The sequence below is a fragment of the Cinclus cinclus genome, chromosome 7 (assembly GCF_963662255.1).
Source record: "Cinclus cinclus chromosome 7, bCinCin1.1, whole genome shotgun sequence".
NCBI classification, from domain to species: domain Eukaryota; kingdom Metazoa; phylum Chordata; class Aves; order Passeriformes; family Cinclidae; genus Cinclus; species Cinclus cinclus.
The window spans coordinates 32,496,609-32,521,186 of NC_085052.1; the positions used below are offsets into that span (position 1 = coordinate 32,496,609).

At 44.6% G+C, this 24,578-nt stretch overlaps 1 protein-coding gene and 1 long non-coding RNA gene across 2 annotated transcripts; one reads left to right on the forward strand and one right to left on the reverse strand.

Moving 5' to 3' along the window:
- Positions 1 to 288: 288 nt before the first annotated feature.
- Positions 289 to 8,107, forward strand: LOC134046168 (nuclear receptor coactivator 4-like). Its single transcript, XM_062496453.1, is given in 9 exon segments — positions 289 to 557; positions 3,641 to 3,794; positions 4,250 to 4,390; positions 4,511 to 4,599; positions 5,050 to 5,158; positions 5,749 to 5,814; positions 6,215 to 6,358; positions 6,609 to 7,619; positions 7,939 to 8,107. Coding segments are annotated over 9 exon segments (2,013 nt in total). The 5' UTR covers positions 289 to 390; the 3' UTR covers positions 8,071 to 8,107.
- Positions 8,108 to 8,191: 84 nt separating this feature from the next.
- On the reverse strand, positions 8,192 to 17,973 carry LOC134045923 (uncharacterized). The gene is made up of 5 exons (XR_009933341.1): positions 16,879 to 17,973; positions 14,830 to 14,986; positions 14,671 to 14,737; positions 14,451 to 14,591; positions 8,192 to 11,619 (listed from the first exon to the last, which is right to left on the reverse strand). It is a non-coding gene; the product is annotated as an uncharacterized LOC134045923 (long non-coding RNA).
- Between the last annotated feature and the right edge of the window lie 6,605 nt (positions 17,974 to 24,578).

Sequence of the window (24,578 nt, forward strand, 5' to 3'; positions counted from 1 at the left end):
CACACCTATTTGAGATGGAAAACAATACTCTTCCCAAGGGCAGCAGGGATGGTTGTGCTGAGAGAGAAGAGCTGGTAGAACCAGTTTCCTGCCGGCCTGTGTGCAGACTGTGCAGAAGAGGCAGGGTTGCCTCCTCCCCCTCTGCTCCCCAGCCACCAGATACTTAATTAAAAGCTTAACATTATTTTTGTCCAGCTGTTTCCGACCTGTGGGAACTAACATCTCAGGGGTGGAGTATAGGCAGCCAGGAGGCTGCACAGAGCACCTGTGACCAGGACTTGTAGCTGCAGGGTCTTGTGGTGACACCTCTCCAGCGAGACAGAAGTCTTCCTGTAAAAACTGGTAGTTATTTTACTAATCGGAACAATAATATAATCTTCCTCACCATCCATGCAGCTCTTTTGGTTTCATGGCTATAACACTTTTACTGATTACATGCTGATGAGGGCACGGGTGTGGCCCATCCCTGGGAGCGCTCAAGGCCGGGCTGGATGGGGCGCTGGGCACCCTGGTCTAGTAAGAGGTGTCCCTGCCTATGGCAGAGGCGTCGGAACAAGGTGATCTTCAAGGTGCTTTCTAACCGAGGCTATTCTGTGTGCTTTCCTCAGCTGCACATGTGAAATTGTGGAAGCGAGAGTAGATGTGACAAGAATTGTGTGCGTGTGCGGGTCATTTTGGTCCTTCCAGGAGCTAACTTGCGTCCGAGTGGCTCGGTGTCAGGATTTCTGGCACGTCGCAGGCTCAGTGCTGGATGGGGAGCCTCAGTGCTGGATGGGGAGCCTCACTGCCGGGCTGTGCACGGCCAGGGTGGGAAGGCTGAGCTTGGCGGCTGGGTCGACTCGCAGCTCTGTAGCTCTTGCTGCTGCAAATCCGCGCTGGATGCCTCAGCGCTCGGGTCCGCTTTGTAGCTGCATGAAGAAGACACATTGTCACAATTCTGGTGCTGCAGGCAACAGCGGCTTTGTTGCAAAACGTTGAGGTTTCGCGGTTTGAAGTGCAAGTCGGATGTTTGGAGGCGCTCGGCGTTTTGGCTGAGCGGAGCCAGGCCGGGGCGGGGCCGCTCCGGCGAGCCGGGGCTCGCAGCGGAATTTGCAGGCTTGGGAGCGTTCCGGAAAGCATTCCTGGGAATGGAAGCCGCGTTATAAACAGGACATTGAGGGATTGCTTCCTGAGCGCGGAAAGTAAGTGTAGATCGTGTGTTGGGGGTGTGCATCCCGTGACGCACATAGCGGGGACTGGCGAGCACCCCCGTGTGCTTGGAAACTGTTCGATGGTACGGAAATGGCCACAGCAGGTGACTGTGTGTTGCAGCCGTGTATCTTCTAGTGGAAGTAATTGTGTGTTGTTACTGTTGAGCCGAAGTGTGTGATCGCGGGTGTTTCAGAGTATGTGACCTGAAAACGTCTTAAATTCCCTGTGCTCTTTGGGAGTAACTGGGAGGCAAGGAAATAGGCGCTTGCCCCCACTTCGTTTTGTTAGAGGCTTGTGGAAATTGAAAAGAAGGTGGATTGGCTCTCATGCTCAACTTGTGAGTTTTAGTGGCTTATTTGCATCAAAGCCTAAGAACAGCCATTTTAACAGGAGCTGGCTGGCTGGAGGAGGGCAGCACTCATTCTCTGTACATTCTGGAGCGAGGCGAGACTCTTGCAATAGTCGAAAAAAGAAAAGACAATAAACAGTAGTTTCAGTGATCATTAGAGAAGTTTGTAAGCTTCTTAAATTAAATTGTGCCATTATGAAGTTGCTAATACAGAGTGTGATAAAGTAGATTAACATAATTTTCACAAGAGTTGTTAAGTACATTATTGTGTCAGCAAATACGGTCGTTTTATTTAGCCTTTCAGACTCTGACTTTTTGTAAGAATAAAAAAATGAAATAATAACCAATATGATTTTTTAAAATTTGCTTTTGAGTATATGATAGTTTTTTTGGGTATCTAGTATCCTTGTTTTCTTGGCTGGGTGTATTGCTGTCATCTACTTGTTAGATTACGTCTGAGAACTACGGCTCCCACCTGCACTGTTGGCTCCTATTTCCTGTAGGTTGTACATGAGAGTTGAAAAGCAAGATCAAGTCTAGGGGGTGTTGTGAGAAAAAGCTTAGCTTACCTTTTATTGAACATTGGTAGCATGGTGAAGATGATGAAACCTTACAGAAGTGAAGGTGAACAAGTGAGGGCATGCAAATACCAGCACAAAGTTGGTGTTCGTAGCACAGCATGGAGAATGATGTATTTCAGACTTCTGTGCCATCTGATTTGGTGCAAAATAACATAAGCTTAAATATTACCTTTGAGTTCTCTTGTATTTGTGCTCTCTATTTGTGCAGTTCCTAGAAGATGAGATGTTATGGTGAGGATGGGATTGAGTTGTGTGCAGAGTCTTGGGGTGGCTTTTGTGCCTAGTTTGTGTCTTGTGTCTGGAGACACTGGAGAGACAGGAAGCCCATGGTGTTGAGGGAACTAAAGGAGGTGCAACCTCTGCTCCTGCCTCCTGGTGAACATTGCTTTTTCTGTCACCTTCCACTTGCAAGCCACTCTTATCCATCTCCTGTGTGAAACACACACTTCTATATCTGTCTTGTAGATCTTGGCTGTAGAAGGACTTTTGGGTTGCAGTCTATGTGACCGTGGGGCTTGGAAATTGCAGAGTAAATAGCTGCTCAGTAGCACAAGCTTTTGGTTGTCTTGTATTCAAAACTAATTGCAGTTCCCTCCAGAGCAATGGTAAAATCCGTGACATTTTAGATTGGCACATGTGTACGCTTTAAATCTGCTGGGTATTTCCATAGCTGTCATTGCTGAGAACTTGTTTTAAATAAAAGAAATACTATGAATGTTTAGTATTTCAGGAATCCCATTAAACTGGCAGGAGAATTCAAACTCTCAGGAACAAAATAACCCACTGTTTAGGAAAAGTGCTTACACTGATCCTTTCCATTTTTACTAAAAATCCATACTTTCTTTTTCCCCTTACTTGCAGGATCCTTACTAGTATAACTTCCGTAGAAATTTTGTATTTGAGGCCCTTCTACTTGAGAGTGTGCTGAAGCTAAGTTACCACAGCTGTGACCAGGACAAGATAATGGGTAGCTGTTAAAAGTTCTGGCCCTTGTAGCTTAGTAAAGAGTGATCTTTGTAGCAACACATGGGTTTTCAGTTGATGAAACTGCATTGGAATTTTCTCATTTATGGAAATTTACCTGCAGAGGAAAGAAAGGTGGCTGAAATATTTCCTGCCCCTGGTCAGGCCATTTGCCCCTAGCTCTGGCATTGCTGCTGAACCTTCCCTGAATCAGCCTCTCAGCTCTGGAGTTAGCTGGCTAGGTATAAAAACTGGAGGAAGGTGACTGATGGGAGGATTGCCTAAACTTCTGTGGTTGAAGCTGTTGTCAAATATCTGTTGGTTTTTCTGTGATTGTGCAAGTTCTGTGGGCTGAGATGTTTTGAGAGACCATTGTTGCTTCCGGAGGACAACTTAATCTATGTTTAGAAAACTTGCATCTGTGTAGGGTCTTAGGGGCTTTTTTGGTTCTCTTTTATACTGAAGTAGAGCAGATGGTTCTTCATATGATGCCCTTCCTCTTCTGTTAAAGAGGAATAGAAACTATTAAGAAATTGTTTTTCCCATTGTGATTTAGGAACACTTCAAGAATGAGTCCACCACAAGACAGAAATAGAAATTCCTGCAGCAGCGAGACTCTGGCAAAGTGTCTTCAAGCAAAGAAGGACTTGGAAACAGCTATATGTGGAACTGTCAAAGCTGAACAGCAGATTAAAGAAAACTGGCGGGAGGTAATTTTAAATTACTTCTCAAGGATTTTTTTTTAATAATTAATATGACTTCAATTAAAGTTTTTATTATTCCAGAATATTTACTGTTATCGTGGTGGTCTGAAATTATCCTAGCAATCTGCAAACATGTTGCTGTGTCATTTGGCCATGCTCGTGATAAAAGTATTCCTGTATTACCAGCTTAGAGATGCAGAATTTCCAAAAGCTGTTGACTGAAACATCAGAATAGAGAGAGATCACAAATAACATTATTCTTCGATACCTCTTTAAAGGTACCCTTGGAATTGTTACTGACTTGAGCCATGTGGTGCTGTGGGTGACTGTGATTAATTTTTGAGAAATAAGTCACTCCAAAAATACCACTTGCCACTGACAAACAGTAGTTTGTAATCAGTGCAGCACATGTATGTTCCCTCTGCTTGACAGATGTAGAAATGGCGTGTGTTCCCTGACAGGTCAAGGCCAAGATCCACAGCCACATCAGCCGGCAGCTGGAATGCCTGCGCAGCCGTGAGGTGTGGCTCTTCGAGCAGGTGGATCTCATCCAGCAGCTCAAGGAGGAGGCCTTGCAGCAGCAGGCACAGCAGCTCTACTGGGTGAGCCTCGGCTGGCTGGCGCTGCGCTGGCGTTCTCAAGCAAATGTTGTCCCTGCAAGTATTGGCTCAGTTTTAGTCCCGTAAGCCCAAATAATAACGTGTGTTTTGTCTTCCGTGCAGTACTTGGGACAGTTCACTTGCCTTTTTCATCAGCTGGAACGTTCCTACACTAACGAACTGGCAAACCAGATTTCAATTTGCCTGGAGAGGTAAATATATTTTATGATGCAAGTTACCATCCTTGGGTTTATTTTAACTTATGAATTTAATCTAATTATTCTAGTAGAACTCATAATAGATTTCACTGTTCCTACATTTTTAGTAGTTCCTAGAAATGAGAACTTTAAAGCAGTCTGAGGTGATAAACCAGGACCATATTGAAGAGACATACTCATTTATGCAGATTATTTCAAATATTAGTTGTTGATGGCAGTTGAAGTAAGAGGGTGAAACTTGTGTTTTGCTGGCAATTTATTCTGTTCTTGGTTGGTAGATAGCCATTCCTTTCTTGTATGCCATATCAAGTCTTCTTTGTCACCTAATTACTGCCAAGTAGCTTAAAAGCCTTTATGAAGTCACGGACTGACTTCCGAAACAGGACGGATGAAGAAGACTGTAATTTTTTTTTCCTTTCTGTACCTATCACCTTATTCTTTCAGACTGGAAAGTCTTGCACTTAAACCTCAAGAGTCTTCCATCCTGAATTTTGAGGCTGACACATCTTACCTTCACCAAGCTATTACCTCATTTGGTTGCATTAAAACTATGGTAAGCACCAGGACTTCCCTGGGTTGGAATACTTGCCTCAAAGATTTTTTGCAGTAGTGCAATATATTCCAAGTGATAATTTTGCTTTTAGCGACAGTTTGAATGGATCCTGTGCATGAGTCATATAATTTTAGCTATATAATAAATACACAGTGGTTTATTAATTATTGCATGTAGTTTTCACTGAGTTTAATTATGTACATGTTATTTTAATCTGTTTTGGCCGAGGCTGAGGGAATAACTACTGCATTCTTACTCTATTCCAGCAAATGAAAATTTGTTACTGTTTTCTTTAGATAGCAATAGTTAAAACGTTGTAAATGCTTTCTGTAATAAATGTGTTTTGGGATTCTTAAGTAAGCACCATATTTCCTGTATTATTGGAGACAATTCTGTTAAAGGAAGCAGACTGAGTATTTTTGTAGTCAATTTTTCTCCATTCTGTTTGTAAATATTGAGAACATTGTTAGCCATAAAGCACTGAGCATTTGTAACTGTGCTTTACTTCTGCTTTATTGTAGAATTTGTCCTAGAAATCGGAAAAAAAATGAAGATTTAAATTAATTTTTACTTTTTTTTTTTTTTTTCAGCAAACCTCAGAGAATGCTTCTCCCTGGTTCCCAGGCCAGAATTGTGCCCTAATGAACTATGAGCAGGTAAGACTGACCTGTGTGTGTTCAATGGCATTAGAGGGAGGAGGAGAACTCAAGCATGTTATGTGAGCTTGAGTAATGGCTTGTGTTTGTTTGTTAAGATGCTTGAGTAGCCAGTGGCTATGGTGAGCAGAGTGATGTGATATTGTAGCTGCTCCAGGAACAGACAGGCAAGAACAGAGTATGAGAGTGTATGTGGAGTGTGACTGACAGGATTTTTTAACTGAGTGTTCATTGATGTTGGAAATAGCCAATTCCTATGGTTTTTTTTTTTTTTTTTTGTAATCAGAGGGCACTGGGTTTCCTTTTGGTGCAGAAATCCTGATGGCTGCTGAATGCCTGTGTTGATGTTCAGCACAGGCTGGCTCAGCAGTGGCTCTAAGCAAGGGCGTTCTCTCAGCAGCAGGCGCTGTGCGGGACAGCGAGTGCCTCGCTGGCTGACTGGCTACTCTGAAGCAGGCCTGTGGGGGTGCACCAGGCTCCCTATGTCCCCAGCACCAATCTTGAGGAATGGATTACCCAAAAGTGTGTGTTAGAGCCCAGCCAGGTAAACCCTTTTATGCACTAACCTAGTTTTGAACAGAGGGAAAAACACAGTATCTGATTGCAAGCAGAATATGGTGGGAATGAAACCTTCTGTAGTACTCTCTTTGTTCTGCCTCATGTTTAGCTGATGCTTTGGCACTTACTAGCTGAATGCTCTAAGCTCTAACTGTGGAAACAGCTACTGAACTGTTAGTTTTAGTTTTAATAGTATTTAATAGTATTTTAATAGTATTTCAATGTGTCTTTACTAGGATTTGAATTCTTCCAAAGTCTGCAATTTTGAGAAAGCCTGGGGAAATCTGAAGGATTTGGAGAACTGGCTCCTGCACAATCAGCAGCGTGATGTTGCTGGGAAGACACATTCCCCTGGTTGCAAGGACTCCACCTCTACTGTCAATTCATCCTTTTCCACTGTCGAAAAGGTGGAGGAATTAGAATCCCTTGGACAAGAAGAGATGGACCTTTCTGACTGGCTGCTTTCTCCTGACACAGAAAATGGAAGTATTGCTTCAGATGAGAAATGGAAGAATGAATTTATACCTTTTAGGGAAGAATGCCATTTGAATGATTGGCTCCTCAAAGCTGAAACATGTACCAGTTGTCGTGGCAGCCAGAGCAGAAGTGTGGAAATTGAGAACCTGGGAAATCTGAAGTGCCTGAATGAGCATCTTGATGGAAAGAAATCACCTGCTACATCTACTGTAAATACTTGGCTTCTTCAGCATCCTCAGGCCCCCTTTAAAGTGGAAGATGTGTGCAAAGCTAATGATCTGTGTGCCAGCTTTTCAGAATGTGTGTGTGATGAAAACTGTGGAAAAGAGGCTCTTTGCAAATGGCTTCTGAAGAAAGATGGGAAAGACAAAAATGGAGTTCTGGTCAGCCAGGGAGATGTACCAGACCCTGAGCATGATAAGACCAAGTTTGCTGCCAGTTCCTGGCTTAGCCCTACACAGCAGCTCCCAGGGGAACCCCTGAGTGCAGAGAAAGCAGATTATTCAGCAGAGATCGCAGAACCCTGGAAAGCATTGCTCGAGAGGCCTCTGACAAGCTGGCTGGCCAAGGCTGAGCACAAAGCAGAAAGCACAGAAGAAAAGGAGTGTCAGGAAAAAGCAGACAAGAGTTTCAAGAGTCCTTTCCTAGACCTCTTGGCTCCATTCCACCTCCCCTTAAATGTAAACAGTTGGGTGTTGTCTTCAAATGACCTAGAAAATGCAAACCCATCTCCAGTGGAAGATAAATGGCTTCTGCACAAGAAAGCACAAGTGAGCAGAAGTTTTTGATACTTTTGTGTCTTATATGACAGGTTTATTGCTTCACTGAATTTAATGACTTCATTGTCTTCAAAAGTTGTAGCTCTTCTGGATAATACTTACTGAAAGTTTTTAGGTTTCTTGGCTCTTAATGTTTTCACAATTATTAGTTACTTAGCACTAAACAAGTTAATCTGTTATACTAAATGAAGTAAGCATTAATCTCAAAGACACAAAAATCGGTTTTGGTTTTGAACACTTTACAGAATCTGAAGGTACATCAGAATGTATTTATGTTTGGGGTTGGTAATTAAGGTGACTTCTCTTTCAGGACTTTGGCCTTCCTACAGTTTGCAACCTTTTTGCCTGTATGAAACTCAGTGGAGATAACAAGAAATGGTTGTACCGGTCTCCTTTACAGGTAGGGTACAGATTGATTAGGCTCAGCTGTTCTAATACCTAACTTGGAGGTACAGAATACAGACAGTGGTAGCTAATGGCCATCTTCACTACTTTAAATGTAGTATCCCTGCCCCACCCCACCCCCCCCCCCCCCTCCCCCCAAGACCTTTTTAACAGCTTGGACCATTCTCCTTTGCTATTATTCCTCCTCTTTTGATCACAGGCCAGGGAGAGAATTACTTCTGTTCTTGTGTAAATCTCTCAACTAACTGACACTTGGTAACTCTTGTTGTAACTAAGATATGGAATTAATGTGTCAGTCTCCAGGCAGCTTCTTTCTTAGTAATGTATTTACAGCTGACATAATGTTTTTCCTTTCTGATGATAACTCTTGGTGATTGTTTTTGAAATTAATGAAAATGGTCCTTAGCAGAAGTACTTCAAGCCCTTAAAGGCAGGATACTCAGTTCTAGGAGGAATGTTAATACCACTTTTTTTCAAGGGTATCTTATAGTTGTTTTTTTTTCTTAAAGTGTTGCTGTTTATCAAAGAGAATAACCCTATTTTAAATTTGTTTAGATGTGAAGAGCTGGCTGTGTTGAAATCATCCTCTTCCTGCTATCAGTTGCACATCACACTGAGTGACTGCAGCCAGCTGAGTGCTTGTGTTTTCTGTTTGGCCGTCTGCTTTCTCTTCTAAAATTGTAAGAAAAAGGAAGATTCCTTACCTAACAGAGTTATGGTCCAGAAGATCCCTTCCTGTTGTCATTAATTCTGAAATGTAAACCTACTGACCATAAGCAATCCAATGCTTTAGAGGTGTTAGAAAATTTCTATCTGTTATTGGAATACAAGGATCTTTAATGGGTTGTCACTTGAAGTATATTGAAGCCAGCGCAGGTATAAAGCAGAATCTTCCTGGTGCTGTGGAATGTAGGAACAATAAACCACCTTTGACAGTGACTTCCAAAGTGCTGCTGTTCCTTTCAGCTGCTACATTTGTTTCATGCATTGGGTTCCAGCTTACTTAGGCTGTACTTGCAAGCAATTTGTTTTATGGAGCAGTTGCTCACTCTGGAGGTTTCATTTGCATCTTGTGTTGATGCATTTCCCAGCTAAATCTGTGAAATATAAAAAACTGCCCCAGTTACCTGATACCAGCCTGGAGGAAGCATGTGTCACTCCAGAGGCAGCCACGGTTCTAAGTGGTGACAGCTTCAGTCTTGGACAAATCCAGATCCCTTTGGAATTTTAGCAGCCAGAAACACAGGAACAGGACTGGGGACAACAACATGGGCCCTTTTCCTTCTGAAACAAAACTCACCCTCCCAGTTTCCTGACAGCAGTTTAAAGGGAATGTTGTGAACTAAAAAGGCAACCCGTCTTCTAAGTGCTGGCAGTTTGTGTCTGGGAGAAATACTGATCTGTTCAGCATTTTAGCAGGGAGAAACCCAGCCACTGGGCCCTGGACAAGAACACTGGCCCGTTTCCCATTTCCAGTTTCCTTATAGCAGTTTAAAAGCAGCATTTTGCACTCCAGAAGTAGCCAGGGTTACACGTCATGGCACCTCAAGTCTCGGAGACAGCCGGACTCATCTGGAAATTTAGCAGGCAGAAGCCCACTCCAAGACAAGGGTCCCTGGAAAAGAACATTGGCCTTTGTTGCTCTGAAACAAATCTCACCCTTCCGGTTTCCTGATAGCAGTTTAAAAGCAGTATTTTTCACTCCAGAAGCAGCCAGGGTTCTAAGTGGTGGGTGGCAGCTTACATCAGGGAGATATCCTGCTTATTTCAGAACTCTAGACGGCAGAAGCCCAGTCCTAAGAAAAGGGCTCTGGATGAGAACATTGGCCCTTTTCCCTCTGAAATAAAACTCACCCTCCCAGGCTCCTGATAGCAGTTTAAAGGGACTATTTTGAACTCCAAAGGCAGCCAGTCTTCTAAGTTCTGGCAGGTTGTGTCTGGGAGAAATCCTGAGCAGTTCTGTATATTAGCAGGTAGAGGCCCAGTCTCAGGCACAGAGCTCTGGAAATGAACGGTGGCCTAATTCTCTGTGAAGTAAAACTCACTTCATATGTTTTGGTAAGCTCACCACTTTTGTAATGTCTATTTTGAAGAGGTAATTGGCACTCAAAGAAGAGCCATGATTCTAAGATATGCAGCAGACAGAAATCCTAACCCATGCATATGTCTCTGGATGAGAACATTGGCCCTTTTCCCTGTGGAAGAAAACCTTACTCCCCCAGTTACCTATTATCAGTTCAGAGGAGATCTTTGTCACTCCAAAGGAATCTAGGGTTCCATGTGTTAGCAGCTAAAGTCTGGGAGATACCCGAATCTTTTCTGAATTTTAGCAGGCAGAAGACCAGTCCTAGACAAAGGCCTCTGGAAGAGAACACTGACTCTTTTATTTCTGTAACAAAACTCATCCTCCCAGTTTAAAAATTGTATTGTGCAGTCCAAATGCAACCAGGGTTCTAAGTGGTGGCAGTTCGCATCTGGGAAAAATCCGCATCCGTTTGGTATTTTTGCAGGCAGAAGCCCGCTCCCAGCCACAGGTCCTTGGACAAGAAGGGTGGATGATTTCTCTGTGAAAAAACCTCACCCCCATAGTTTGGTGAAGTCAGTTTGGAGGAGGTGTTTGGCATTCATCAACTACTGTTTCTGGGCAGAATCCTGTTCGTGGGCTATCCCCAATACTGGATCCATTCCGGTTTCCAGGCCAAATCTATTTTCCAGATTCCACCCCCCCCCCCTCCCCCCCCCATAACAGTTCCATTCTGGTGTCCTGGCAGAATCTGCTTTATGGGTTTTCTCACAAACCAGAGCCATTCCACTTTTCAGGCAAAATCCATTTTCTGGGTTTTCCCCCATACTGGATCCGTTCCACTTTCTGGGTCTTCCTGCATAACTGATCCATTGCATTTTCCAAGCACAATCTGGTTTCCATGTTTTTCCCCAAACTAGATCCATTCTGGTTTCTGGGCGGAATCCAGTTTCCAGGGTTTTCCCCACACTGGATCCATTCTGGTTTCTGGGTTTACCCACAAACCATATCAGCTACTATTTCCAGGCAGAATCTGATTTCCTGTTTTTCCCTGCACTGGGTGAATTTCGGTTTGCCAGCGAAATCCAGTTTTCAGATTGTCCCCCAAACCAGATCCATTCCGGTTTCTGGGTGAAATACGGTTTTTGGGCTTTTCCCCCTTAAGGGATCAATTCCGGTTTCTGGGTGAAATCCATTTATTGGGTTTTCACATATACCGGATCAATTCCAGTTTCCAGATGGAATCCGGTTTCTGGATTTTCCCACAATCCAGACCCATTCCTGTTTCTGCACCAAGTCCGGTTTTCAGGTTTTCCCACATCCTGGATCCATTCCTGTTTTCTAGCAGAATCCGGTTTCTGGCTTTCCCCCCATACCAGATACATTCCGGTTTCCCGGTTTTCCCCTAGTCCATATCCATGCGGTATTCTGAGCAGAGTCCGTTTTCTAGGTTGTCCCCATATCAGATCCATGCCCATTTCCGGGCAAAATCTGGGTTCCACGTTTTCCCGCAGACCGGGTCCATTCTGGTCACCACAGTGAAATCTGGTTTCCAGGTTTTCCCTAAAACAGAATACATACCGGTTTCTGGGCTGAATCCAATTTCCGGGTTTTCCTGCATACTGGATCCATTCTGGTTTCTGGGCAGAATCTGGTTTCCAGGTTCTTCCCCCAAACTGGATCCGTTAAGGTTTCCAGGCAGAATCCGGGTTCCAAACACACAGCAAGAACTGAGGGATACAGAGGCAGAGGGGAGCAAAGACACGGAGAGGAAACGAGCGCGGCACGTACCAAGGCAGGCAAGGAGCAGCGCAGGGATGGAGACAGAAAGGCACGGCCAGCAGGACAGAGGCTCACCAAGAGAGGTTACAGTAAGGGAGCAGCACTGGGCAGCAGGTGCACACAGGTAGAGGCAAAGGGACATTAAAAGGGACAAAAATACAGTCATGATGTAGGACAAAGGGAAAAGGAGAGGAAGAAGGAAAGGAAAGGAAAGGAAAGGAAAGGAAAGGAAAGGAAAGGAAAGGAAAGGAAAGGAAAGGAAAGGAAAGGAAAGGAAAGGAAAGGAAAGGAAAGGAAAGGAAAGGAAAGGAAAGGAAAGGAAAGGAAAGGAAAGGAAAGGAAAGGAAAGGAAAGGAAAGGAAAGGAAAGGAAAGGAAAGGATAGGATGCAGGGAGGGAGACAAAAAGCAGGATGCAACAGGGAAAGGGATTGAGCAACATTTGCTAAAGAAATATTAGTGAGGATTTATTTATTAAAAGAAAAAGAAGAACAAGAGGCAGTGAAGTAGAGAAGAGGAACAGGAGGGGGAACATACAGGACAAGAAATGAACACCTATACAGGTGTCATCAGCAAAACCAGGCTTTCTTCTGCATTTGCCACGTAAAACTGTTCAGTACAAAGCTGACATGTGTCCTCGGCACTGATATATGGCAAGCCCAGCAAAGGCTTTCCTGGATGGCCACCGAGAACTTCCAGGACTGCATCACCAAGGCAGTGCTGAGGAACAAGACAACAGACACCAGAACTCAAAAAACCCTTGTCCTCTGAAAATTGAAAACTCAAGAAGAAAAAGCAGATCAGCTGGGCCTGAGAGGAACTCCCCCGATCCCCTGCCCGGTCCTCCGCCAGCAGTGAGGAGCAGGGCAGGGGCTCGGGGCATGGCTGCAGTACTGACCACTGTCCACAAGGCAGCAGCACTGCCACCGAAGTGAGCCGGGGGATTGCTGCACCTGGGGAACAGACAAGGGGGGGGGCAAAAAGCATGGGGGTCCATCCCTTCAGAAAATCCTCCTAAATTAATACCCCAAAAAAACTACAGCCAAAACTAAAACAACCCTGCTACTAACCAAATGAAAACAAAACAAACAAACAAACAAAAAAAAAATCGCTTTCGATATTAAAAAAAAATTACACCTATTTGTTCATATTTAATTTGTAATAATAATCTATACATAATTTATACATTCAATTTAATTACTATTATACTATAAAATATATAAAATATTATTTTAATTATTTATCATACACAAAATTTATACTACTAATATTTGTTTCTATATTATGTCTATTGATATTTTTATATATTATATACTGGTATATTTATGATTTTAATATTAGTTATTAAAAACCCCTGCACCTAACCATTTTTTTTTAAAAAAGTTTATTTAATCTATTTTTCTCCATTTATATTTTTTGTATTTATATGTATAGTTTATATAGATACATGTATATGACATATTATGACATATGAATAGAGATTATATTATATCCCACATACATACTTCTATCTATTTATATTATGTATATTTATACTCCCATATATTTATGCATACATATAAATTTATATTTATAACTTTGTTGGTATACAGCTACTGCATATACTTACATTTTTGTTGATATTACTTATAAAAACGCCATGTCTAACCAAATGAAAATAAATTAAACATTTATTTTACAGTATACTACCATTTTTAAATTCCGATTCTCATATTAATAATTTATATTTATGCATAATATTGCATAATTTTTGCATAATTTCTATTATATGCTATATATATTTCTTATAGATGTTACATACATATGTATTTATATTTTATGCACTTCCAAAAAGAAAAAAAAATCTATATGCAAGAAAACTTGCGTCAACCTAAAAAAAAACCATCCACAACCCAACTAGACATGCGAAGTCCCCTAGAATTCTCCTTTTACACCCACAGCCAGATTACGCAGCACGACAGAGCACCTCCGGGCCAAACACGCAGACACCTGGGACACAGCAATGACCAAAAAGGGGGCACAACAGCCAGAGAAAAGTCACGGCCAGAAGAGGGACCGCGAGCGCCGGGAGAACGCGCAATCGCCTGGCCAAGATGAGACCTACGCTGAGCCCACGATGCCCAGAGAAGCCGGGAGGAAGAAGACGCTAACGCAACCGCTTATTCCAAGAACCGCAAAGATGGATGCCTGAGAGCCCTACGCTCAGAATCCTCTGCCTCTCTGCGCGCTCATACAAGTCCTAATCCACTAAAATGGAACTCTGCAGCGCACAGCTGTCAATCACAGCTCAGAGCAAGACCTTGAAAGGTATCCGATTGCACGCTCCTTCAAGACATGAGATTACGATGCCTGTCAAGGCTGCCGAGACAAAGCTTCGAAGGCAGCGATCAGAGATGCTAAGAATGACACCAGGGTTTCCAATAAGGCCCTCGAAGGGCAAAGGCAAAAGACATACCACATGACACGCACAAAAGACAGACACACTGCACTATAGACAAGTGACACGACAGGCACCGAGGCCGCTCTGCCCGGTGCACCTCAGCATCACAAAACTCGCAATTTAGTCTACAAAGCTGACTCAGAAATCCATCCTGAAGAGACCCAACGGGCATACCGCTTTCATCTCCCCCATGCATTTAAACCCTTGAGTTATCTCTCCGACGTCCGGGGATGCGAACCCACGATGGGTGCAGAGGAAGGCTGCCTCATCCTCTCGGACTTTCCTGCACTCACCAGGCTGCTGTCTCTTAGTGAGCTACAATAAAGGCAACCAAACATCAAGGCGTGATCTTAGCAGCACCGTCGGACAAAACCTGACAAGTTCAGCTACTCACCATCTCCTGACGATGCCCGTGGGCCACACGCTCAGAGGCTGAGGCCATCGTCAAAGGGTGGGCCTGCCTTAAGAGGAGACAAGGCAACGTGGCATTGCTGAAACTCCAGCGGACCCACGCTCCTCCTCCCTTCCTCCCCAACTCACCACAGATCCTCACCTTCTCCTGAAGGTTACCGGGATGGCATTTTCAAACAGGAAAAGGTCAAGGCTTCATCACAACGTCCTGTAATACTTCCGGAGTCCTCACGACAGCGGCGAACGGTCTCTGTTGGCGGCTGGCGAGGGGGGAGCTCAACTTAATACCACTGCACTGCCTGAAATGCACAAACAGTAATGGATGCTTAGAGTTGCACCAGAAAGACCACTACCCTAACCATACAGATACATTAATTTAAAACTCCAGTAGTTAAAGGAATTCTGTCAAAATAAGCCCACTCAAATTATCCATAACCAAGCTCTCAAATATTATAATAAACCCATGTCTAATTCCCTTTAAAAAACCTCCATAGTAAAGGCAGAAATAAATATGAAAACTAAAAATTATTCTTCCTCTCACCAAATAAAAAACAAATAAATTCCTTAACCTAGCACATCCAAACTCCAAAAAAATAAATCTTTAGTCAACACTCATGCACAATACACACTAAAGCCATCACGATATATAAAAAACCAATTCTATACCTGTTACTATCATAATAAAGGAAGCACAATATTTAACTCTAATAAAACCTAACAGAGTAACTAGAGAAAGGTTTAAATCCCATTATAACAATCCCAAAGACTCAAGCATTCTAAACACAAACCTCCTCCAAAATAAATGTTCCTAAAACCCACAAAACTCAAACAAGCATTTTATCGATCTAATATTAAACCAAGAAAAAAACAATTAAACACCTTAACTACCAAAAAACTATAATGAAACTAGTTTTAAAAACCCCACCAAATACCAATTACCCCCTCAACAATACACTACCAACTGCAGCCAACTCAAGATAGTTCTCCCAGCCACAAAATACTCCGTAACTTAAAACACAAAACTAAGCAACAAAATCCACACACCCTTCAACAACCCCATTCAACCTACACAAAAACATATAGAAAATAAACTACTACCAGCTATCGTTCCTTAAATAACTCCATCATTAAACACTACAGTACCAAATGTATTAAAACTCCAATACAAACTAAAATGCAAAACAACGAAATTACACGCTAGGATTAACATTGCCAAAGCATTTTTCTCTGTTCCTTCAACAGCCCAACACAAACCTCAATTTACCTTCACCTAACAAATGTACAATACATCCAAAAACAACTACCCCAAAAGTAAAAACACAATCCTACTGGCTACCACAGATTAAAACAAATTACACTAAAAAAAACTCCACATCATCTACAGTACACAAAAAATTTCAACAAAAATATATATAAAGTTACCCAAATTCTCCTAAATACCAATTTTACCTTGAAAAACAAACAAAAAACCTAGCGAAAAAATCCACTTCCTAAAGATATACTAAAGAAAACAGCATCATATTCCTACCAATAGCATAAAAAAATAACCACAATTGCTCCACCAGCAAAAAAAAAAGTTACTAAAAAATCCAAACCATCTCAAAACCAATCAACACTAAAACACAACTCCTCCTACTCTCCCATCTACCAATATTAAAATAAATAGTCAAAACAAAAATGCCCTCTACCCACCATGCCACCAATACCACATGAAACAAATCCATTATTCTCATCATACAGGGCACACACACCAAAAATCTAAATCCCCAAAGTCGTGAAAACAATGACAAAGTAACCCAAAAATAAGAACTTGAATCTCACTAAATAAAAGCAAAAAATACTCCACAAACTACAAAACCTACATCATACAACCCACTACCAGCAATTAAAAAAAAAAAATCTACACTCTTTTCGCTAACAATTCTTATCACATTCTAAAAATGAAACAGAAATGGAAAACTGGATAGAAACCCTCACAACAAATCACAGGAACTATTATAAGAAAAAAAAACCAAACCATCTCATTTAACTCAGAACAAACATTCCTAAAAAAATTAACTAAAACTCTATCTCTATACTGACTCATAAATAGTAACCAATACTCTAGAAAATAACTTTAAAAACCCAAACTAATTGAAAGCACTACAAGAATCTAAAAGTACTAAAACACAAAAAAACCCAAAACACCTACCTAAGAAAAATCCACTCTGTAAAATATCCATGTTCCCAAAAAATAAAACTAATAAAACAAACCAAAGCAACAAACAAATAAATCAAACTACGAAAATAAAAATAGCATAAATAAATCTAAATTAACTATGCCAAAAGAAATTACTCCTAACTCAATCAACCCATTATGCTTTAAACCATCAATACAAAAATACCACCTATAAATAAACACAAAACCAAAAGATAAATATAACCATAAACAATATCTCCTGTTATATCTGTAACTATAAAACATATACTACTACTAAACAAAAGCCCAATGATATAAAAATAAAACTAATAAAACATACACTACTAATCAAACAAACCAAACACATAAAACCCCTATAATAACCAACCAATATAAATAACATAACGCATATTTCAATTATAATATTAAAAAAAAATCAGCTACATACTATCTCAAACCCACCAAAACAAACACAATAATAAAAGCCACCACAAAATAATTAAAAACCTATCCTGTGCTTCATGCTACAGCCCATAACACCATCATAAACCTTATCAACACTTGCGCTAAAAACAACACCCCACCAAAAAAAAAAAAAAAACAAAAAAAAACCACAAAAACAAAACTTCTGGGGGCGCCTCATGGAACGGCAGTGAGAGCATCTCGCAGGGTCTGGGGGTCACCTTTATGCCCTGGGATGTGGAGCATTACTGAAGGAGGTGCCAAGGGATGAACCTTTGTATGAGGCAGCAGCTGATGAGCAGGTGAGACAGTGTGGCTTTGTCGTGGGGACTTGTCTGCTTCCTGTTTGCAAATTTATTTTGCTAATCCCTCCGTGGTGTCCCCAGAAAAATATGGGGGCTATGAGAACAAAAGAAATTAAAATGGAGGGAAGCAACTCCTTTTCCATTACGGTGCGTGTTTAAACTGTGGGGAATGCCCCTGCACCTCTGGTTTGAAGGGTGCTGGCTGAAGGAAACCACTCTGTCTTTTCCAGGGTGTTAAGGGCATCAGTTGACAGGGAAACCGCTGTGCACTATTTTAAATGATAGCTGGAAAATATTGCTGTATTACGGGTTTGATTTGAGGGTAAACCCCTCATTTTCATCATCTTAAGGTTTAAATTGGTCCCTCGGCACCTCCTCCAATAATACTCCACAGCCCAGGGCATCCAAGAGACCCCCAAGCCCTGGGAGACGCTCCCACCGCCGTTCCGTGAGGCGCCCCCAGAAGCCCAACACGGATTCCCCCGCTCCAACTGCTCCATGCAAAAAGGAGCAGCGAAACCCTCCCCTTAAAACAGCCCCGGCAGGAGCCGCCCCCTGCTCATGGTCACTGCTTACCCCTGGGGCTGCTCTGGGCTCTCATCCTCCTCAAGTGTTCGCACCGGGGGCTTTGGAGGGGCAGCACCCGGCACGGCACGGCGGGGGCGGGGGGGTCCTCTCATAGCAGGGAAGGGGCGCGGCGACAGCGACACGACCGGGACAATGCGGCTCTGCCACACCGAAGGTGGCGGCCGCGGCGGGGATTCCGCAAAGAGAGGCGCTCCCCGCCGCTACCTGTCCGCTCCCGCCGGGCTCCCGCGCGTCCCCGGCGCCGCTGAGCCCACAGCCCGTGTCGGCACGATTGGAAACTCCGCGGAAAGCCCGCGCCGGAGGACCGGCATCGGCATCGGAGCACACAGCCAAGTAAACAGAAGGAGGTCCCTGGTTTCACGCCCTTTTTTGCCGCCATCTTTAGAAGGTCGGTCCAACAGTTGTCGAGCTGCCATTATGGGCGTGGCACGCGTGACTTCCGCCCTTCATCGCCGCCATCTCTGTTGTGACGGAAGCCACTTCCGGTTGCCTGCCATATTGGTTGTGGCACCCTGCAGGGCCCCCTCACAAGGGCGTCCTTCTAAGTCTACTGCCTGAACACGATGCCGACCGATCCCGCGCTCTCTGCGCGGTATTCCAGCGCTAGGATGCGGGCGGTGGGGGCGAGCCGGGCGTCGGGCAGCGACAGGCACATCTCCCTCTCTCGTCCGGGGTGTTATGCCGCTGCCGTCGCCATCTTGAGAATGGCTCAAGACCGACCGTGCCGGGACCCGGCGCTGTGTCGCTGCCGCCATCTTGAGAGGGGCAGGGGCGGCGGGACAGCCCTGTTCCAACCCCACTCGCCCGTGCGCTGCCCCCGGTCCGTGCCACGCCGCGACTGCGCCTCCGCTTCCCCCCCCCCCGCCGCCGAAATCGGCCCGGCCGCTGGCATCCTCCTCAGCCAGCGCGTCCCTTTGCACCCCTCCCTTCTCTTTACGGACACCGCCCCCCCTCCCTCCAGCCGCTCGCTCCCTTCCCACGCTCGGCAGCCGAGCGCCCTCCCCAGCGCCGCCATCGCCCACCAGCAGCACTGCCTCGAGGGGAGGCTGCGGTACCGAGATCTGGCCACAAGGCGGCAGCACTGCGGCCGAGCTCAGCCCGGGGCGGCGGTGCCTTGGGGACACGGGGGACACAGACAGAGAGACAGACAGACAGGGAGACAGACAGACACACTGACAGACCAACACACAGAGAAGGGGGCAAACAACGCCGAAGGCCCTCCCTTCAAAAAAATCCTCCTAAATAAATGCCCCATAAAACCCCGACCAAAACTAAAAAATCCCTGCCACGAACAAATAAAAAAACCTCAAAACCCATTAGTTATATATATATATATATATATATATATATATAATTATAACTGCTTGTTAATATTTAATTTATATTCGTAATCACTACCTGTTTTTAGATATTCAATTTCATGTATATTGTCATAAGTTACAATATAAGTACAATTTTATTTTTATTAAGATATCATTACTAATATTTGTTTGTATTTTATGTATATATATACGTGTTTATATATTATATATATACGTATTTATATATTATATATATTTATATTTTTATATTATTCATGGAAAAGCCCTGCCTCTAACAAAATAGGAACAAAAAAACCCTTTCTTTTAAACTATTTTAAATTATTTTTCTATCTTTATTTTCCATATTTATGTGTAATTTATACATCTATATTATAAAGACATTATAGAACACTATTGGAATAAAAACAGTATTATTTATATTCCATACTACATATATACCTATATTTATTTCTATTTCATATGTATATGTATACTTACTCATATTTATATTTCCATATTTATAAATTTATATGTCTCGAGATGTTTATATGCATAAATATATTTTAAGATGAATTTATAAATATCATAATATTAATCACAATAAAACTGAAATGTACTATATCAATATAATATAGTGGTGTAATATATTGATATTAAAATTACCATTTATTCCTATTATAAATTTATTTATAGATTTAATAAAGACACAATTTTATTTATAAATATATTCATGTCCGTTTTCATCTTTATATATTTGTTTCTATTAGTTATTAAAAAAAAACCCAACTCTAACCAAATACAAACCAATCCAACACTCCCTTTGAACCACTCTTAGGTCCTTCCCCTGCTCCCCTTTCCCACGTGTTCTGAGGCCACCCCTCCCTGGGAATGTCCTGGCACCCGTGGGTCCCTCTGGGGGAGGGCACCCAGCACGGCCCCCCCCCCCCCCCCATTCCCCATTCCCCACTCCCCTGCTCCTGCGCCGCAGCGTGGCTCCCTCTGCCGGGGACCTCGGGCTGCCCCGAAACACATCGGAGCCCCCCGAGTCTCCACCCCGTCCCCCCCTCAGCCTTCTTTCCTCACCCCCAAAATGAAGGCACAGAACCGCTCCAGCTGCCCTGGACGGCAGCACGGCCCTTGATGGGAACCCTTCCCACGGGTCCATGCCCCCAAAAAGGGACCCAGCTGGCACAAGGAAAGGGGGGGGGCGGGGGGGGCAGCCCCCAGGAGGGTTGAAGTTCCTCCCCAGCCCCGCTGACACAGAGGACACGAGGCAGAAAGAGAGAGTGGCAGCAGAGAGGACACGGGAAGAAAATGAAGATCAGGGTGCAGGATGAAATGGAAAAAAAAATAAAAAACCAAAACCAAAGAACAAAAACACGGCCAGCAGGACAGAGGCTCACCAAGAGAGGGTACAGTCAGGGAGCAGCACTGGGCAGCAGTCAGACTGGGCAGGGCTCCTTCAAAAATATTTACGTGTGGGAGCAATTCCCTCATTGCTATCTCATTTTTACTTACCCCCCCCCGACCCAAAAAAAACCTGAATTCATATCACAAGGAATGTGCAGTTCTGGCTTCTCCCTGCCCAGGATTTGGACAGAGGACCTGGGCACAGCACACACACCTGTGAGTCAGGTGAATAAATCCTGGTTTACATTTCAAGGGTTCTTCTGGCACTGCATGTTTGCAGATCTGGGCTGGCATGTTTGACTCCCCTCATGGCCACATTCAAGAACAACTGACCACATTTGGCAGAGAATTCCCAAGAAAACTCACGTGCCATCAGTGAGCAGAAAATCCTTTGGGGTTTAGTTCCATCTCTCACCTGTTCCCAGTGGAGGGAAGATGGGCTTTTGTCACACATCACAGCAGCAGTGATGGAGCGGGGCTTTTTTTCTTTTAATTAAATGAAAGGGTAATACAAATAAACCAGGTCTGATAAAAATACTTTTAAAAATTTGTCTGGCACACCAACATAAACATAAGGAATCATCAACCCCCAAAGAAAGCAGAGGCAGAAGTATCCAGCTCGAGGCCAGCAGGCACCTGTAACTTTGAACACCACAACACCACGCTCGCTGGAAACAAACTGGGGCTTCAGTAACCTCCCCCTCATTGCAGTTAACTCTCGGCTCTGCTCCCCACCAAGATTCACACGAGTGAACGACATGGAGTTATTCCCTTTTGACCTTTCTTAGACACCTGTTAACGCACAGACTGGTACGGCACGCAAGGTCTGATGGAGAAACAATCCTGCTTTTACACAGAACAGTCACTAGGACTGGAAGTCACTGAACACTTTTTCCTTTTATGCTGATGTGAACAGAGTTCCTCTCTCTCATCTGAGTCCTGCTGAATAAAAAGTACACTTAGGAAGAATGCAGGTGGGGAGAGATGAAAGAGTAAATATTTTTTCCAAGTACCTCTGCATCAACTAAGACCAATTACAGACATCACACCTACATGCTGCAGACAAACGATTGATTTTCCAAGGTGTACTTTGAAACCTACTGTATCCTGCTTTGGAATCTACCAAAACTCAAAGTAGCTGTTCTGGATCCGGGAATTTTGAGATAACTGTAAAAAAAAAGTAGACATAAGGGAAATGAAACTATTTTCCCTCTGGGAATGACATTTCTTTTATACCTTTTGTTCCACTTCAGTCCTTGAAAGGCAGCTTCTGGGTGAACATCATGCAGAGGCCCAGAAAGGCACTGCTGTTTTATTTATCCCCATCAGTTCCTAGCTTGCTGTGCTGACAGACCCTCCTGGAATTCAGAGGTCAAGCAGGGCTGCCTCTGGATCGCCCCTCACCTCTGCTCCCGCTTTGTGCAAACACGACTTATGCCGAGGACAGCAAACTCATTATTGCCTCAGCCTCTCCCTCCAAAAGATCCCCTCCCTCTTTCCCTGCAGGTGAACTCTGATCCTCTCCTCACCTGCACTGCTCATCCAAGTGTCCATTCTGTGACCCCAGCGAGGTCCCTTTGCCTTTCTCCTGCCCCTCTCCAGCCCCAGGCCGCTCCTCTGCTCGCTCTCTCCCGTGGGCCTCATCCCGCACGGAGCCTCTCCTCCCTTCCTCGCTGGCTGCTGCCAGGGAAGGAGGACACAGAGTCCCGAGGGCTGAGCCCTGCCTGCTACCCCTGGAGAGCCCTGGCTGCGCTCCCCAGGGCCCTCGCAGAAATTTCCCAGAGAAATTCTCTGCCGGGCTCCCTTCACCTCCCTCGGCAATCCCCTCAGAAATGCCTCCTCGCTCCCCTGGACATCCCCTCGGCATTTTCCTACACAAACACCTCTCGTGTCCCCTCTCAATGACCCTGGGCTTTGCGGCTCCATCCACGGCACGACCCGTGCCCGCTGCTCGTGCTTCACCCGACCACAATCAAGAGCAAATGTTGGCTGGGCTTTCAGAACTGGAAATGACTTGCAAGCAAAAGAAATCACCTTTTTTCCTTCTTCCTCATGCTGGACTTGCCTCTGGGGATGCGTGCTGAGCTCTCGCTGCCGGGGACTGTCAGGCCTGAATGGCTGGGAGTTCGTCCTCTTCTCCCTGGGCAAGCAGAAATTGGCATTCATTACACCACAGAAATGCTTTCTGAAACCTTTCCCCCTCCCCTGTCCTTGGCTGCTACATCTTCTCTCTCTGCCTTGGAATTGACAGATGTATCCCTGAGGTCATTTCCCCTGCCTGACTTCTGCGCAGCTCCAAGCTGGGACAAACGGGGATAACTTATGGGGGACAGAGGTGAGACTGTCAGCTGGATTTTCCTCCAATTTCTAATTACACCAAAACTATTTCCAATTCCCCAGCGAGAAGAGCACAAACTCACAGCCATTCAGGGCTGGCAGTCACTGAGGGAAATGTGACACAGTATCAATAAATAAGTAACCTTTCCTGGGAGCAGCCATCACCCCAGTCCTCCAGCCTCGGCAAGTTTCTGCAGTGAATGGACCCAGCTTCTAAGGCTTAACCTAAATTTCTGTCAGCTCTTGTTAGAAAGATCCCAGACAGTAAATCATACTACAGAATTTAAAAATTGCACAAAGAATAACAGACCCAGGCCAAACCAAACCACCCCCATTGCTGCTCCACCCCTCTCTTGGCAGAAACAGTCGTATCCTTTAGAAATCCTCTCCTTTCCCTGCTACTCAGTCCTTCGCTGCCCATCCCCACAGAGGATTTACTCCACCTTTGGCTCCCCACAGCACCTCTCTCCCCAGCACAAATCCCACTTGGCACAGACACAGACGGAGCAGACCTAAGGCAATGGATCCAGCAGCAGCTGCGATTCCGAGCTCCCCGTTCCCCGCACAGCTCATCCATCCAAGCACTCCTGGCAATCTCACCTCAGCCCGGACTCTCTGTTCCTCAGAGGCAAACACGGCCTGATGGGGCACGGCTCTGGCACCCCATTTCCTCCGGCTCCTGCCGACCTGGAAAGCCACAGGGAAACGCAGTCCCCCGGAACCTCACGTCCCTGGATACCAGCAGAGCCGCAGTTTCACCCAGATCCCAGATTCCATAGACACTTCATCCCAGCGGGGAGGAAAAGGGGAACCCTGCGCGGTCAGGACCGGGAGCCCCCCAGTGCAGAGCCCTGGTGCTGAAGGCACCTTGGCTCTGGCTCCTCAAACACCACAGCTTTTGGCAAAGATGGGAGGAGTGGAACCATTTCTGCAGTCCTGAAAGAGAAGAAGAAGAAAAGAAAATGAAGTTCCCTGCAGAAATCAAAGGATCCCAGATTTGAGCCCTTTCTGACGTCCACACATGCTCTTCGTGTTGTCAGATCCTGTGGGTATCCGAGTGCCTTTCCCTGGTTATTTTGCAGGGACATGAGATACTCAGAGCTCTGGAGACCAGACTGAGCGCTCCTGAGCGGCGTGTGGCTGCTGTGCACAGGCTGGGCTGATGGGAAATGCATGTTGAACTGCAGGAGAATGGCCGGGGTGAAACTTGGCCCTGGAATCCTCCGGGGTCCGTGGGGACTTTGCAAAGATGTGCAAGGGCTGCAGGCCACGGGTGGCCTGAGCTGTGGGGGAGCAGTGCTGACCCAGG